This window comes from Halyomorpha halys, unplaced genomic scaffold (genome assembly GCF_000696795.3).
Source record: "Halyomorpha halys isolate HHAL.00 unplaced genomic scaffold, Hhal_1.1 Scaffold999.1, whole genome shotgun sequence".
Taxonomy (NCBI): Eukaryota; Metazoa; Arthropoda; class Insecta; order Hemiptera; family Pentatomidae; genus Halyomorpha; species Halyomorpha halys.
In genome coordinates, this window is record NW_027106312.1 from 30,267 (window position 1) to 49,168 (window position 18,902).

The 18,902-nt window shown below is 30.5% G+C and overlaps 2 protein-coding genes across 2 annotated transcripts in view; one reads left to right on the plus strand and one right to left on the minus strand.

The window, feature by feature from the left end:
- The window catches only part of LOC106687699 (aladin), a 10,756-nt gene extending 3,318 nt beyond the window's left edge, over window positions 1-7,438 (plus strand). Inside the window, exons 4-10 of the mRNA XM_024361677.2 lie at window positions 672-853; window positions 945-1,095; window positions 1,983-2,146; window positions 2,705-2,926; window positions 4,145-4,273; window positions 5,592-5,676; window positions 7,248-7,438. Of these exons, the coding sequence (XP_024217445.1) occupies window positions 672-853; window positions 945-1,095; window positions 1,983-2,146; window positions 2,705-2,926; window positions 4,145-4,273; window positions 5,592-5,676; window positions 7,248-7,337 (1,023 nt within the window). The 3' untranslated portion in view covers window positions 7,338-7,438. The remainder of the gene's footprint in view (window positions 1-671; window positions 854-944; window positions 1,096-1,982; window positions 2,147-2,704; window positions 2,927-4,144; window positions 4,274-5,591; window positions 5,677-7,247) is intronic.
- A 3,944-nt stretch (window positions 7,439-11,382) lies between these two features.
- LOC106687709 (reticulocalbin-2) lies at window positions 11,383-18,228 on the minus strand. Its single transcript, XM_014431739.3, has 6 exons — window positions 17,889-18,228; window positions 17,665-17,812; window positions 16,851-16,989; window positions 13,908-14,106; window positions 11,768-11,891; window positions 11,383-11,694 (listed from the first exon to the last, which is right to left on the minus strand). The coding sequence occupies exons 1-6, from the start codon at window positions 18,091-18,093 to the stop codon at window positions 11,523-11,525; spliced, it is 987 nt and encodes a 328-aa protein (XP_014287225.1). The 5' UTR covers window positions 18,094-18,228; the 3' UTR covers window positions 11,383-11,522.
- Between the last annotated feature and the right edge of the window lie 674 nt (window positions 18,229-18,902).

The following is an 18,902-nucleotide window of genomic DNA, read 5'->3' on the forward strand; positions in this document are numbered from 1 at the left end:
TTTTATATATATATATGTAAAATGTAAAAACGTTTTGGGAGGTTTATTGTCATGGCACACTACACTAACAGAAAATATTTTGAATGAATTTCGGGGACTCCACTTAGTTTACTACAACTGTGTTCGTTGATCAAACTAAAAATGTTTATTGTTTTTTATGAAATTCTAATTTCTCGATTCTTAGTTGTGTTACTAATTTAAAAATTCAGACAAAATATTTTAATTTTTAAACATAAATATATAAATATTATAATATAAAAAGCATCAAACAAAATTTCAGATGTGTGTTATATTAAACTTAAAAATTCAGATTTTTGTCCATTGTTGGTTACACTGCGGGATATCTTGTTTTAAATACATTACATTTTAAATCTTTTCGAAATGTAATGCAACAGGCTCAGTATGGCATAAATTGTCATTTAAAAAAAAGGAATAAAAAACAAGTAATTAATTAGATGAACAGAGATCTTTTTTATTGTTATGCCTGTTGGTATCTGGGAGTGTGGAAATCTATTGTGGTCATAAAATATTTTAATTAATGCAATTGGATTGCCAATCTTTGTATAAATTATGTAATGTTAGAATTTTTTCTAAATTTGTTTATTTTAATTTAAGAAACTAAATCACATTCTCTTCATTGCTGATTATTATCTATTATGTTTTAAATCCAGAGATATTTCAGAGGCGATGAAACCAGAATAGGCCCAGTGATATGCATGGCATGGCATCCTAGCACCACTAAACTTGCCATTGGTACCACTGATGATTCAGTCAGTGTTTTTTCTGTCCAAACTCGTATTACACCTGTTTTGAAATCTAAAGCTCAAAGAAGAATCACTGATATTGCTTGGAGGTTAGCATTGAGAAAAAACTTATTTTTCTCTAAGCAATGTTGTTACACGTTACAGTGATTATATTTTAACTGTTGGCACTTTATTTCACAGACCTCTTACTGCTGGAGAACTGGCTGTTGGTTGTGCTGATGGTATAGCCTTATGGAATGTTGACCCTAATTCTTTTGTAGCCAGGCCTTCATCTTCCACCGCTGTCATTCTTCGTCATTCATATGTCACATCTATTGTATGGAGCCCTCAAGTAAGTAAATATTTTCTAGTGTTATGTATTTAAATTATATTAAGAAACTCAGAAATTACTGAGGAAAGTCTCTATAAGAGTTACCTTCTATACCTATAAGGATGGAAAGAAAGATCAGGAATTATACATCGTAAATATAGATTTACATTTGATCAAACTGAAAAGGTTCTGTTTGTCTGGTGCGACAAGACCTCATCACCTGCTTGGGTGAGCCTGAGATGACAAAAAAAATTAAGAGGGAGTAATTTCACCAAAGAAGCCGAGTAGAGTGACTTAGGACAAGCTGTAATAGCAGATGCTGAAGCTTTACTGGATACCAGATGGTGGATTACTAAAGCAGAAGATACAGCATCTGACAAAGGGTGGTAGAGGAGTTTCGGATTCATAAAGTGAGAGCTAATTATGTATGAAGTGGGAGGAGGGAAAATTAAAAGTATGCATCTTGAATTTAAAAAAAAATATTCCAAGGTTGCACACAAACATAATATATGTTTAAATCTATTATTACTTTTTACGAGCTATTCATAACTCATTGTAGGATGAATTGGAATAAATACTACAGTTATTTCATGTTAATTGTCAACATTAGCATACTCTATGAAGTCACAAATGATGCTGTTGTTGGAATATTAGGAAGGGTTTAAATAAATAAACTATTATTGCTTTTTTATTGAATGACCTCAGCCCAAGTGACCCAAAGCCAGTTTTCATTTCCGTAAGGCCAGCCATTTCCATAACCTTAATCTGTTCTGTTCAATTTAAAGATTTCTTATTTATTTATTTTTTTCTAAAAATCTTTTCTTGTTTGTCTATTATTTAAATTACTTTTTAAATAGGTCATATTTTCTTGAAAATCTTTAACATTGCTATTTTTTACATTTTTTTAGGGAGATATTTTGGTCAGTTGTAATGGTATGGATAAAAGTATGGTAGTATGGCACGTGGACACCAAAGAGAGGATTGCAGTTCCTTCAGCAGGTGGAGCTTCTTTTTTACTCTGGAATCCTTCCCTTTCTAAGCTTATGGCTGCAACCCTTTCAAAAACATTTAGGTAACTGTAAATAAGAGTTTGATCATCCAAATAACATATTCACTTATCTTATGCTATGTTTTAACATACCTTAATAGTAGATGATTCCAGCACATGCAATTGAATTACTAATTATCCAAAATTATGATGATTAGAGGGAATGCTCTTATTAATGCTCAGCCTAAATCAATGCAGAAAATTGTAATTTATATTGTTATGATGATTCTCATCAATAAAAAAATTTGTACTTCCATACAATGGAGTATCGTATATCATGTTATAATCAAAATACTTATTAAGGATTTCTCTTACTACTTATTAATCATTTTTTATTTATAACAAAATGCAATAGCAATTCCTAATAATAATTTTTGGAAAATATTCAAAATCAAAGCATGATAAAAATAATAGTTATTTTCTTATTTTATTATACCTGCCTATGATTATGACCCATCTATCTTCAGGTATTATGTTGAACGATTTTTAAGTTCCATAATCATTTATTCAGTTTATGACTTCATAAATTTGTATTCAAATTCCTTCTAATGTTTTATTATTCAAGTGTTGTAAATTTTCTAGGTTATGGTCCACAGAAAAATGGGACTGTGAAACTTGGACAACCGCTGGTGGCCGTGTAACAGCTGCTACTTGGTCTCATGATGGAAACTGTCTTCTTTTTGCAACTTCAGCTCTTCCATATATTTATTGTCTGCAGAGAGACAGGGATCTCTTTGGAGATGCTCCCCCTGCCAGTATTGTTGCCAATACAACTATGGTTCAGATTCCAGGAACTGAAGATGTGTAAGTATATAATGAGAAATAAATTTTATGTGCATTCATTAAATAATGAAAATATAATAGTAATTTTTAATGGGTTTGTTTTAATGTTAATACTCCATCATTTTAATTTTTAAATATTTTCTAAGTATGCACTATTTATCGATAATAAACTGGACATGGACTATATTATGAATATTAAGTTACACAAAATTAAATTTTGTTTAACAGCAACAGATAGATTTCTGTAGATGGTGATTAGTTTGGTGCAGGGGTTTTCTACTCATAGTAGTCTGTGTACCACTAATGCTGGAGATTGGACCATCTGCAGCCCTTTCCCAGTCCTGGCTTGGTACAAAAGGGGGTCCTATTGGAAAATATTTGAAAATTGTGTTGCTTAAGAGCACATTTTGAATCCCTTGTGTTTTGCATTTGCCTGTTTAAATTTGTCAGCTAAAAAATAAACATCAGGAAAGGTAATAAATAAAAAAGTTCTAGAAATAAATGGTCACAAAAATATGTGTTGCCAGAACCCTCTGCCATCCACTTATGGTCAGTGGACCACCGGTTTGGTACTCTTTATTTTCCTGTTGATTGAAAATTGGCCATGGAATAGTAGTTCAATGTTGACTGCACTTGGGCCCCTCAACACTTGAATATTGACAGTAAAACACCTCTCTCAGTGCCTTCTTCATTAAGCCTCAGAATATGATAAATAATTGGTTCTCCCATTTATCGTGCTCATTAAGAAGCTGGTTAAAACATTAATGAAAAATTGTGCCTTTTCAAAGATGAGAATTAACTGTCTCATAAGGAGGTTCCAAGAAAGCATTATAATTGTTTTCTTCTGTTTATAAATGAACTACTATTTCCTATTTAAACTTTTGATATGGAGTTTATTTTATTGTTTAAGAAGTATGGAAATGAAAGTATTTCCTATAAACCTTTGGTAGCATTGCAAAATTTTGCATATGTATTATTTTTAATATCATTGTCAGCGAGATCGGCAAAGACAGAAACATCTAAGTGAGTAAGACAGAAATGGCTACGAGTGGGTAAGAAACCAATAGTGCCAAATATATAAGATAACCAGTGCCCCCACATTGTTAGACCAGCCACATCCTCTTATCATGTTCTGCACATCTCCCTTTATAAACCTCCCTCTGGTTAGTAATTGAATTAGAACCAACTTTTTTTTTGTTTTGCATGTATAAAAATTTAGCATATTTTGTTTCTCCACAGAGTAGGAGGAGAAGTAAAGAAAATGGATTGGGACAGTGAAAGTCGTCATCTTGCTGTACTTTTTAATGAGGGTCAGTTTGTGGCTGTTTATATCACTTCTCTTGGCTCGACATTAAGTATCCAACCTGGGTAAGTGTATAATTTTGAATTTTATATAAATTACATTCATAAGTGAATACTTTAAAACATGTTATATTATAAAATAGGGGGACCAATGTTCTTTAGGTGGACTGCATTAAATGGAAAAAGTTATCTAAAATGGACAAATATTTCCTTCAATAATATAACATTTAACATAGTTGAGAGTCTGTTAATAGGTATACTAAATGGAGGATGATGTTACACAACAGACCAGCTAAGCTCCACACCATTTTGTCTTTTGTCATATTGATAGGTTAGTTGCTCCTTGTTTGTGTTGATTTTGTTTTGGACATTTTTAAACTCTAATAAAGTTACAAAAAAAAAAAAAACTAGGAGAGGAAACAAGGAACAAGTGAGGTGGAGGAAAGATGATGTGACAAAGCTGTTGGAGATTTTACTATCTCCTCAAGATTACAAGGTTAGAAAACAAGTTACCCAGGAAATCCAGTGCATTTAATATGGACTCTAAATTAGGCTGCTTATAATTACACTTTTAACATTTAGCATGTTAAAACTTTTTATATTTAACACTAATCATGAATACTCCTATTGTTATTACATAAGTGCCATATGTTAGTATGTATGTATGCTAGCTTACTGTCAATTTGTATTTTCTAAGAGGTTTGTTTATTAGTAATTTCTTATTATATGTCAAGTGGATATATATATATGGACTGCAATTACATAAATATGACATAATTTTTATGTTCTATTATCAATGAATTTTTTGTGTCATGTATTATTGTTTTGTTTATGAACCCAAAACTGATATATTTTGATTGGCGTGATAATAATAAAAGTATATAGATTTTTTTTTTAATGAGGGGTAGTCAGCATATGAAAATTACAAAAGGGCAAGACAGATGTTAAAAGTTTGGAAAACACTGTGCAACAAAAACAGTTATGTTGTTAGTCTTTATTTATGATTTCTGGTCTCAAAGCTCTACATAGAAATGAACAAGTAATTATCAAATGGCTGATTGTATGTGTGTGTACATAGTACACAGAGCATCCAGTTTACAAAAGGTTGGGTGCTTTGTAAAATTTACGATAAATAAATATAAAGTCAAATATCAGTATATGTAATTGTCAATGAATTCCTATGAAGGTTGAGGAGCATCATTGAAGCAATAATTTCACTTTGTATATTATATAAACATATGTTTTAAATAAGGATTTAATATGTAATTTTAAAGTCTATCATGTTTTCATCTAAAATAGCCTCTTTTTTTTTTTTACTACTAAGTGATAAGTTATAAAAAAAGTATTATAATCCTGAAAGTTAATTAATCAAATATTTTTGTAGGTTTCTTATAAAAGGGATATCGAATGAAATACCCACCTGTTTTTCTTTCCAAAAAGATTTTGTTGATGGAGCCAATCTTACTATTGTAAGTATCAATAATAAGTTATTTTATTATATATTAACTCTTTGGACTCCATTATGATAATATGACATTTGAAATTCTAACTTTAAATATACTGTCACTGCTAAAGCGATACTACTGTTTAGCTTACTTGATATCTTTTTTATTAACTGGTGTTCCAGAAACCATGTTTTTGATATCTATATCTAGAATATATAGCTAATATAGTGATTGAGTTATTGATGTGCTATATTTAAATCACTAGGCTGGAGTGCAAAGGGTTCACTAAGTACATTTCCACATTTGAATGTTTTAAAAGTATTTTTATATGTTCTATGTTCTGTAAGTATATTCTTCAATCGTACGGTTTTTCCTTGTTGGAATCTGAACCAATAAAATCAATTGATCTGATTTGAGGGCTCAGAAAAAGGTGTCTCTTTTCTGTAGCATCGATAAATATAGAAATAAATATTTTTCATTTGAAATAATTCTGATTATTAAAAATTTCATATTTGCAGTTGGTATTCCCAATCATCCAGTTAGTGTATTACTTAAAGGCAAGGAATTTGCCTCTCTTGCAACCTTCTTTTTTTAGACTTATTTGTGTGACTGTTGGCATTTGACAAATACTACCACATTGGACGATTATTTTTAATCAATTATTATGTTGTGATAATAGACTAAATGGATGCCTTTAACCAGGATATAGGAAATAAAATCTTTTTTTCTAATAAAATTAAATAATTGATTTTTGATCATTTAGGCTTTACAGCAGCAATCACGATATCTGTATATAAACTTTATCTTGAAAGTTCCATAAAAACTAAAAATTAAAAAAAAAAATTGTTTCACATTTGATCAGATAATTCACACACCTTCCTGAGGCACAAAATACACTTGTGTTATCTCTGTTTTCTCTCCTGGGAGGAAGGCTCTTTGGAAGTCCTGTGTTTTGAGGTTCTTTGGTTGTCTTGTCTTGGTTTTGACTGGTTAAATGCTGCAGTTGTATAAATCCTTAAAATCAAATATCCTTTGATATTTTTTTTAACGTTTCATTTATAAACTATTTTCAGCTAGAATAGAAACAAATCAATAAAACTATGATAATTATCTTTATCACCTTCGATAGAATATTTCAGAAACATTTCCTTCACACACATTTATAAGTGTATGTTTATCATGGATTGGTTTACAAAAATATAAAAGAATTCTTCATGTTGTTTTATTTATTTTTATTTACATTTGAATCTGAATTGTACATCTTCATCAGGACTAAAAGCATTTCTGATCAGAGAAGAGCTCTGTACAAAGACTTATGTTTGTTTGGGGAGATGGCAGCAATTAGAATCCCTTAGTATTACGTTTTCTGTTCAAGTAAAATGAATCGCTATCAGCCGATCTCAGTGAAAGGAACTGAAGAAGTTGGTACTTACCAAATCTATTAGTTCGATATGGAATCAGTTTTTCGTTGGATTCAGTCAACTAATTAAACTATTTCAGGGTTAAAGCATTGTATCAAATTATATAACCTTATACATAATATAATCTGAATTATACTTTAATACCCTTTGATTAATATTTATCTTTTATTTCAGTGTTGGAGCACTGGTAGAGTACAGTACTTTCCTATGGTTTATAAGAGAAATATGTCTTCTTCCTTTCTTCGTTCTAGATCAGCGCTATAATATTAAACGATTTTTGTTATGTGATAGTTTTATATGCTAAATTTATTTTATTGTACTTTTGTAATGGAATAATAATTTTAAATAAAGACTGCAATGATTAATTTCTTCTTTAGTGCATTTCCACATCATCTTAGTTTATAATTGGTGTGACATTATACACTGTTTATATTTTTGTTTTTTAAGTAAAATTCATTTATTAGGAATAACATTTTTTTAAAAATCATGAAATTAACAAAGTGATTGATAACACCAGAGTTGCAGCTGAGTAAAACTATGTACCCATGTTTCTCATTGGCCAACAAAAAGTACCATTGGGTATAAACAACCTCCTGTCTCTGGGAAGCTAACATGTTTTATTAAAAAATTTGTTACAGACAAGTGGTTTCCAAAGAAACTCCTACATCACTCACACCCATGAAGCAATGACAAAGTCTGTAGGTACAAGCATTACTGGCCATATATGGGTTATTATACATGCCATATTTGCCTGTTTTTTCTCTTGTTCAATAAGGATGTGATCTACATTAGATGTTGACTTATATTCAGATTCAACTAAACTTGGGTCTTTAAGGTCACTTAATAGTTTATTTTTATTTCTATCCTAATAAAAAGTAAGTAATACCTTTCACATCTTATCTCAGATTTTGGAGAGAAAATGCAACAAAAAAAAAATTAGTTTAAAAAAAAGAACAGGGGTGGTTCATTCATCCAAGGCAAATGGTATTTTTCTGTTATTCCAAAATTGATTATAATAAAAAAGATTCTCTCAAGTAAATGAAAAATTAAAAAGTTTTTCATTCGATTACTAATCAGATATTTTCTTTAAATTTTAATGTTACAATTTCAGTTTAGGATACCAAAGTTCTAATTTCGATGCTTCATCTTCATATAGTATGATATATATATACTAAGCTCCTTATCTATATAGTACCTAATTTAAGTATGTTTTTTTGTTCTTGAGATAAGTATATTAAAATCCTATAAGTAGTTCAATTTTTTCCTGACAATTCTTTTTCAAATGGTGGGTTTTTTTTTTAAATTCTAGCAAATACAGTATTTCATCATATACAAAACAGACTAAAGTCATGCAATAAAAAGCTTATAATGATGACTACTTCAAAATGTGTGAAATCAGGCTTTGTTTTGTTTTTTTAAGAGAACACTAGGACAACATATATGTGAGCATTGTTGGAGACAAAGGAAAAACAGCTAGTTCTAACAGAAAATCAGCATATTTTTCTTCTTATATCAAGAAACAGTTTAAAATAGTATGCCCATATTATGGGGGGTGAGCGATGAAAGAGTGCTTAAGAGTTAGACAGGTCAAAGGACTAATGTAGGAACGGAGTGGGGTAGGATCTCTGTTACTCATGTAAGGGACAAAGAGAAATGGTTGGCAACTGTTGATCAGACCAAGGGTATCTTTATGTGCTGATAGAAGTAATACAAGGCTGAGAGTTGGTTGTTATCATAAATTCAAATAACTAAATTAAATATGGTTTTAAAAAATCAGTCGCTTAGGTCCATATTTATTAGATAAACATTCATATAAATACACATTTCATGAACTATCCTAATATATTTACAGTAGAAACTAATCTTTTCTAGAAAAGAATTCTCTTACTCTAAAGAAAAAAAATGTTTCATTTCAATTCCAAATTTGTAGAAAAAACATTTATACAGGATGTTTCACAAGGAACTGTCAGTAATTAAGGGGAAAAGGGGTATATAGTTTAGTCACATCAACCTCACCTTCCTTTCTGAATCTAATGTCAAGATAAGATTTTTTAAAGGTTTTTCCAAGAATAGAATTTTTTTTCTCAATAAAAAATATTTCTCTACTTTTACATTACACCATTTTCAGAATCAACAATGAATTTCCTTTAGAATAACAATCAATTTGTAGATGAATATCGTTTTATTAGACCATCTTAGCAGACAAAGTAAAATGACTAATTTCCAGAAATACTAAGTAGAATCTCATGCTATGAATTTACAAGGAATCATGAGGATTTCAAAAAAGTACCTTCATTCCATCAGCATTCCAACTTCGTGAAGCTTGTTTAATTTGGAAGTTCAAAAGAGCATTAGATAAATACCTATTTTATTTTTGTTCTAGTTTTGCTATCTCATATCTAGATTCCCTCCCCACAAAATGTTTCAAAAGCAGGCACTACTTTTAACACAGAACCAAAAATGGTGACGAAAGTTGAGAAACCTTGATTTAGTGTGGGGTAATTTATATTTTTATGAACGAAATGTGTTTTCCTTCTAAAGCCATAAAAAATCCTGAAATACAGAAAGTGAAAGTAGGTGGCATTGAACTACTTTTTGTTAAATTAATCCCTTCTTAATTACTAGCATTTCCTCGTGAAACATGATATTCAATAAACATATTCACAGTGATGTCATTTAAAATTTAATGCTACCTTGAACAATTAATGGTTAGTAGTGATGCAAAGGAATAGTTAGGACTACTTAATATTTGAGAAAAAGACAAAGATCAATAAATGTAAATTTGTTTAGTGATTGTTATAAAAGATAAACCAAAACTCTATAATCAGTTCTATTCATTACATCCTTATAACACAAATCATCAATTTTCTTTCTATCTGTATTATAAACATTGTCCTCGACATTGCTTATAAATGAGAGACAGCAACAAAGGTTATACATTACCACCATGGTAATATATTTTTAAACTTTTAAATAGCTCCCTGAAAAGTGAGAATTAGCGAGTCAACCACTAATTTACAGAATAATAACTTAGACTAAGTCAAGATTACCCATAACTGCTCTATTTAGGAAGCTATCTACAAACTAAGTATTATAAATATAATTTGGTGAGTTATAAAATCATTTGAACAAAATTTATAATTAAAAAATACATTGAAAACTATTGAATATAGTTCATAAAAAAAAAAACAGACTTTTAAAATAAATAAATACTATGACAGTGACTATCAACTTAAGTAGAAAATGTATCAGGTAAGATTTTTTTTTATCATTACAATACATAATGACTAGTAGAATAAAATACATTATTAATTAAAATTGAATGTGCATGAAAACATCAAATATATCAGATTAAATAAATTAATGTTATATCAAAAGTGATATCAAAGTTTCTTAAAAATTTCTACTTCAGTACTAAAGTGATAATAAAAAAAAATATACAATTATAAATGATGATAAAATCAATAATTATATCTAAACATTCATCAAATAATATGTTTCGAACACAGACAAACTAACAATACTAAAACATGGCTGAATAAGTATATACATAGTCATGAAAGGCAAATAGAAATTATTGTTTGAAAGTACAATAGTATCGGATTAACTATTTATAAGGACTTTCAGAAAAAATAAATAGAGGGATCAAAATATAGAGTAGAAGTCCACTTATCCAAATCCTCCATATACTAAAACTTTTTGTTTTTATGGATATTGATTTCTACCTAGTAATATACAGTGATACTGCAAGCTGTTTTAAATTTCATAGAAAATTATAAAAAAACTGCCTCTGCTGGTGTATAAATGATAGCAGCCAAGTATTTCACCAATAATGAGCAGTAAAAAGTTACAACTAAAAACTTTTCAAATTGCATACATATCAATGGCTTACTTCACAGTAGTTATTTTTTTACTCAACAGATTTAGATTTTATATATAGTTGTAATTTTCCTAAAACAGAGAACTTTTATTTATATTTTTTGTTTATGTTATTTGACCGCACCCGGACCAAATTCCATTTATTGATTTACACTGTATTGTGTACTGATAAACACTGTAAATCAGCAATCTTCCAGTATTTTTTGTTAAGTTAGTGGAAATTTGAAGTAAGCAATCGATATGTTTATATTCACTTACATATGTATATTAAGTAATATACGGAGATATAATAGCTAATGAAAATATGTATATATTTTTGGTCGTAGTTTGATAAATCTCATTATTATCAAAATTGTTTTATTTACTGACCATACCATCTGCAATCTGGAAAAGTCTTGGCTACATTATTTTGGATAAATGAGCTTCTACTTTAATTGAAAATTTCTAACAATCTCAATCTTCAATCCTTACCATGTCATTATTCTTAAATCATAAAATAGGTAATTAGCAATCCTTTAGTTCACAATTTAGATACTTGATTAGAAGGGTACTTCTTTCCCCCAAGTGACATTACAGCTCATCTTTGAAATCCTCAATGTTATGAAGATGCTCTCCATAGTCAGTAACTTCACTTCCAACAAATATATCATGATTTTCAATGACTTCATCAAAAGAAAGCAAATTGTCATGATCTTCATCGGCAGAAGCAAACAGATGCATAACTTCCTCTTGAGCTATTTCACTAACAAAACCAGAGTAAACAATTAGACAATAAATAAATAACCAATAAATCAATTTAGCATTGGTCTACTTACTCATTACTTGGAACAACCCATGATAAGATTTCATTAGGATTTAATTTTCCATCTTTGTCCTTGTCATAATCATTATCAAATTTATCTTTCTCAGAAATCAACCACTCTTTATCATGATCTCTACCTACAATGAAAATGATGAATTTATAGTGCCCTCATGATGATAAAAAGATTTATTATTATGTAGTTTTTTTTTTTTTAATTCTGATTGTATTTGATTACTAATTTGTTAATAAATTCAAACTTTATGAAACATTAAAAACCATTACCCCTTTAAAGGGGGGGATGTTCCCCAAAATAAAGTACTAGATAAATAAAAATGTTGATTTGAAAATTATTAATTTACCAATATAGGAAAATATACTGTAATAGGAAATAATGCTATCATAAAAAAATTCGAATTTGATTTTTCAACAGCATTAAACATTTCCCTGAGTCCAAATAACCAAATCTTGCATAGTGGTCTTTGTGTGTGTGAATGTGAACAGCTTAACTCAGGAAGGAAAAGTTGTTTGAAACTGAAATTAATTATTTATGGTAGGTAAATGTTAGAGAATATATCACCAATTTCACAATTTCCAGAAAAAAAAATGAAAATAACTGTTATGATTAAACTCATAATATCAATGAACAATCAAGTGGTCTTAAATGGACTGTATCCAGTGGGATACAACCCACTTTACGCAGGAATCCAAATCGTTACTGGAGCATTTCAAACAAGCCCCATTCTAAGCTAATGTGCTGAATCCAGACTATCGCCAGTTTTGTTTAGAAGATCCAAATTAGCCATAATCTACAGTTCGAAATTATATCCACAGACAGAACATCTGACACATAAATATGTTTTTATTCCAAAATTTTCCATTCCTTTTTGACAAAAACAAAACTCAACACTTCTGATATCAGAAAGACTCTCCTTGGCTATTGCTTTTCTTAAAACAAAAATATTCTGCATCCATTTTTACTTTAACACTCTACACAATATGGATATATCAGTTGCATTTATTTGGGTTCCAAGTCATGTGGGAATCGCAGGAAATCAACTGATCACACTGCAAGAGAAGCAATCGCGCTTCTGGGACGGGGTAAAGCAATTTTAACTCCATTAGAAATGAGCAAACCCCTTGAAGAAGAAATCAAAGATAAATGACAATCTTTGTGGAATGAAAGCCCAAGGGGTAAACAGAAAATTATTAAAAGGAACGTCAAGCTCTGGAGTACCTCCAGCTGTAAATGCCCTAGAGATGTCGTACTGACCAGGCTAAAAATAGGTCAGACGAGGCTCACCCACTCTATCTTATCTTATTTCAAAAGAAATGCCTCCAAACTTGCTGTATTGCAACAACAATTTAATAATTTGCCATATTTTCCAAGAAAGCCTGTACTTCACATCACACCTCACTAGCTTAGGATTAAACTCAGATATTTCAAAAACCCTCTGAGACAATGACAAAACAATAAAATTAGTGTATCACTTTTAAAATCAAAAGGTTTACTGACAAAACTATAACATTGAAAGGGAAAAAAAATTAAACAAATAAATAAAATAATAATCAAATTTAAAAATAAAAAAAAGTAAGAAAGATTCAATAAGGTATAAATGGCGATGACCAATGATGTTTTGCACCACTAAACAAAAACAAACAAACAAGTCGTCTTTAATATCACCTTATTCTCATTGAAATAGTCTGACAGGGCAAATTAAAAAAAAAAAAAAAAAAAAAAATCCCCTATTCTAAAATACCTTGAATTTTGTATATTAGAAATAATTGCTTATTGTCATTACTGTTTAAAAAAATCTGGCACAGATTTCTGTACAGAACACACATCACACAACTTGTTTATTTGGAGTTAAGATCGCAATCAAAGACCAAGGGTACAGTTAGTCTCAATACATTGGTTTGATACTTTGAAATATTTTATATTATAAGTTGGATGATTAATAACTATATTAATTAATAGCATTGTCAGTAAGCAGTTTTTCAGTGCAATAAAAAAATACTGTTTTATTTAAAGTTGGCAATAATAATTATTAGAAAATTAATGCTGGTTTTTAATAAATCAAAGTTAATTTACTTGAAAAATTTTAATACATTAATAAACGAAGAATGATTAGAGTGGGAAAAAATAGGTATCTCACCCTTATCTCCAATAAATTCTTGGAAATCAATCACGCCATCATGATTGGAGTCTTTCTCATCAAGAGTATTTCGTAGAATATGAGGAAGCATTTCTGGAGCTTCTTCAGGGTGAGAAAATGAAATAAATTCCTTTTTATCCAGGAATCCATCTTTATTAACATCAGCAGCTTCAAACATTACTTTGTCTTGTTTCAGCATCTGTTAAATTAGCAATATTGGCAATCATTTATTCAGGAACAAACAATTGTGCTTTAGTGACATGTGGGAGCAAATCCACTTGTGGTGTTTTTTAACAATAAAAAAAAACAATGTCATATGACTGCATTGTTTTAGAAATTTGGCTATAAATATATTTATCATTTCCAGGAATTACAGAAAACGTAAAATAATTTATATTATAAAAAATCAAAGAATCCTTAAACTTAAAAAAGCATTACAATATAAATTTGTACCAGAGATCAACTTATCACAAAATAAAAGAGTAATTTTATATTGAAAAGTTATTCTTACTTATACGCTTGCTAAAGAACGTTTTTGAAAGTTAATGCAAAAAAATTTTATTATAAAGTTCTTAGGAGAATTATTGTGACGGAATTTTTCTAGTAGATCTTTTTAGAACTTAATCGTTAGGACCTTTATAAACAAATTCTATACAATAGAAATTTAGTGAGAACTTTTCAAATAAACATTACATTTATTCTGGTGTCATGGGTGATTTTGGCCGGAAGCTAGAGAAAAATTCTAAAGAAAACCAGAAGATTTTCATATAGATTATAGGGTTCTCAAAGGAATGAGAGGGGAACGACCGACTTCTCTAAAGGGAATTAAGGATAGAAATGGAGATATTATCTGGCATGATGAACTCATCATGGAAAGGTGGAAAAAGTATTTTCAAAATCTGCTAGAGGGAAGAGATATAGAGCTCAGAGAGATCCAGAGGATTTTTTGAGACAGGAGGTTTGGGTCGAAGACGACAATCGGGATTGAGGTAACCACCAAGGAATTTAACTTCTCAGAATACCCAGCAAAGTGTACTCTAGAGTATTGGAGACAAGGATAAGAACATTGATCGATAGCCAGCTCGGAGAGGAACAATACGGTTTCAGAGCATAGCAAAGCATGATCTCATCTTTGCAATGCGACAAATAACAGAGAAGATTGTTGAAAAGAATAAAGAACTTTCGATTTGCTTTGTGGACCTTCAAAAGGCTTTTGACAGGGTGAGAAAGGAAGACATAGAGCAGGCATTTTCAGATAGAGCCATTGATCGAGGAACGGCCTTGGTGAGTGAGACTCAGTGATGAGTCTTTATAATAAAACCAGGAATATGATTAGGACAAGGAACCACATATCACAGGAATTCGAGACAAAATCAGGTGTTTAAGGTTGTTACTCGAGCTTGCTGCTCTTCATAGTAATCCTCGATAAAGCAATAAAGAAAGCTAAACTTAGAATGAGAGTTCAAGTTAGGACACAGGAACTTACAACCCATAAAATTTTCTGTGTTGGCTTTTGTGAATGACCTGGTTTTGCTGGCTTCCAATGACCGAGACCTCCAATACAACATAAGCATTCTGCAAGAGGAAATGGCCTCGATAAACATGAAAATTAACCCGGAAAATATCAAATGTATCAGGATAGGGAAGAAACCCCAGGGAATAATGAGGATGATCAGAGCGAATGGAGAAAGACTAGAGCAGTTCCATAATTTCAAATATCTAGGTGCTCATCTCAACTAAAGCGGCTACATTGATGATGAAGTTTTTCAAAGAATCAATGTAGCTGGATGAATATTTAGTGTATCTCGAAGGGGTTTCCTGGGCAAAAGGGAGGTGACGAGGAAAACTAAAATAATGATCTATAAATCGATGTTCCTCCTTATTCTTTCCTACTCTTCTGAATCGTGGACCCTCACCTCGAAACACAAGAGCTGGATCCAAACCATGGAGATGCGGTACCTTCGTAAGGTGGAAGGAAGGACACGACGAGATAGAGTACGGAACAGTATACAGTACCATTCGGACTAACCTCGGAGTCAAACCATCTGAGAGCATCCTAGAGGGGCAAAAGCTAAGATGGTTCGGACACATCCTTTGGATGGACCAGGAAAGAAATGCCAGAAAGATATATGGGACTCGCGTGGAGGGAAGAAGGCCAAGAGGAAGACCATGCATTTCCTGGGAGGAGAGTGTTAAGGAGGCATTCAGGAGGCGGGATATGGACTGGAGTAGGAGAAGGGAGATGATTCAAGAGCAAGATATCTGGTCCAGACTCCGCAAATTGTAACCCCACACTGCGCAAGCGGTAAAGGGGATAAACTGATTATGATGATGATGATGATTATACTGGTGTGTATCTATGTGCAGGTTTAATTAGGTTCATATAAACTAAAAGATTTTTTTTAACAATAGTCTTTGTACGTTTTTACTTCAAATATCCCTCTCATGCAATGCCACATAAATAAGTAAAAACTATTCTCAGGATTTATATTTCATCTAACATGAACTTCTATTCTATACAGGGGGTCTTGCCCTGAGTCTGTCTGTTCGTGGCGCAGAATCACTTTGTGGTAAGATTTCAAGCTAACAACCCTGATGAAGGCTAGAAATTCTGGCACGATTAAATAAGTTATTTCAACTTATTTGTGTTATATTTTGACTGCACCCCTCAACCATCTTCTCCACGTATAAGTCATCCATGGTAAACTATCTCTCATCACTATCATCTTGATTGTGGAAGTTTAATAAACCAGTTACACAGACCCCTTTTGAAACAGTTTAATAACTGGTTAGAACCCTAATTTATACCCAACTATCTTTATCATTTTAAATTTTAGAAATTCAAAAACATTTCTGTGTTTAATTCTCTCAATTTTTAAAAAAATATTCACTTATGCACTAACATGCAGTTATAAATACATAGATAAATAAAAAAGGATTTACAGTGTCCATGTCCCCTTCTCCTTCTAAATCATCATCTGAACCATAAGTATCTTCTTTATACTCTTCCCATGTAACTTTTCCATCACTGTTTTCATCAGCATCTTCAAACCTATCGGCGGACTCCTCTTCTGTTAACATCCTATAAAAGGTGAAGCATTTAGAAATTAACAGACAAATTCTCCCAGTACATTATTTAGCTAATTATATGATTAGAAGTTGTATATTAAGCTTTAGAAAGAATCTAAGAATATAGAATCAGAATCTAACTAAAATTACTTAACTTCTTTTTATGTATAATAATTAAACTTAGTTTTGAGAGTAACCAAAATTTAATAAAACTGATATAATACTTTTCTAACATATTTCACTATCTCAAAAGCATAAACATTAACCTACAATGTGGAAATATTAATACAAGGCATGTTTGAAGCAGTACTAATTATGGTAACAGCAGTTCCAGCATTAAGAGTAATAATTACCATATTTTTATCTCGAAACCAGCAAATTAACATTCAGCCTACAGTAAAACTGAATTTTATCTCTATATCATTTCTTTTTATAGTTTTCCTATCCTATCTCTCTTCCTGTTTAAGCATTTGAATTCAAAGAAATACAACAAATACAAATCAAATTTATTAGAAATAAAAATTACAAAATGTAAATAAAACTACCAACCACAACTAATGTATGTTTCAAAATAATTATCAAACAAAGAAATCTTTACAATTAAAAAAAATAGATTTAATAGTTTGGGTTCAACATAATCTATACAATTAATATATACAAAACCCTTGAAGCATGGGATATTACTTACTTAAATGATCTTAAAATCCAAGCCCTTAATTCATTACGGTCTATATGCTCATCCTTGTTTAAATCCATTTTACCAAGTAAAATTCTTAGCCTTCTCTTAGACTCTTCAGGTGAAAGGTGATCATATTCTTGAGCCTCTTTTACACTGCCTACAATTTTATGAAACGTGATGAAACATACTTAGGAAGAATAACTCAATTTAAATTACTGTAATCTTATGCCAACCAATAATTGCTTCATGATCAAATTCAGAATGATGTTCTCCTTCAACTATATGATTATGATCCCTAGGGATAAAAGACCCATCTTCAACTCTTTCTTTATGAATGGAATGTATATGTGCTGGAGAGGCTGGAGTAACTTCAAATGTTAAATGACTAATGAAAATTATAGCTACTATGCTCTTTAGTTCACAATTGCGTGAGAACATTTTTAATTATGTTAGAATCTAAATATAAAATGTATACGAAATTTTATAAAATCATAGTAAATTAGGGTGAATGGGGCAGATGAAATGAATGCGCCTGCTTTATCCTAACCCGCAAGGATGTAGCTGTCAACGCCCCCAGTGATAAAACAATCTGAAATAGCTTTAGACCGGCTAGAACTAACTTAACCTACGTGAACCTGAAATAAACCTCTACTGTAGGTTCCACAATTGTTATAGAAATTGTATTTTATTTTTTGCAACTTTCTTATCTGAAATCTAGTTTTTTTAGCTTTTTTTATTTCTTTAGTATTTTAACTAAAAGGTTATTTATATCCCTTCAATGAAAGAAATATATTTCTTACAATAATCTCTCATACTTCAATCTCTGCTTTTTATAATACATGAATTTTTTCATTTATTATTTTCTATCTTAGTATTATTTTCAAACCTTTTTTATTTTTTTTATTGGTAAACAAATCATTTTATCACATTCTTTAATCTTCTCCTGATTCTCAATTGTTGGTTGTTACTTTCTATACCATTCTATCGCATTCTTTGATTATTAATTGTTGACTGTTATTTTCTATACCATTAGCCTTTTTTTTAATAGAATATGATGAAAAACTTTGATTTTACTAATCATTTTAATTTATTTTTCTCCTATCAACTAAATCTTTCTGTTAAAACTACTGTCATTTTTAGTCATATCAAATAAATGAATTAAAATTAAACATGTTTTCTCCTTGAAATGCAATCCTTACTTCACATTTTTGATCATAGGAAACAGTTTGTTTATCGCAGTGTTCCAA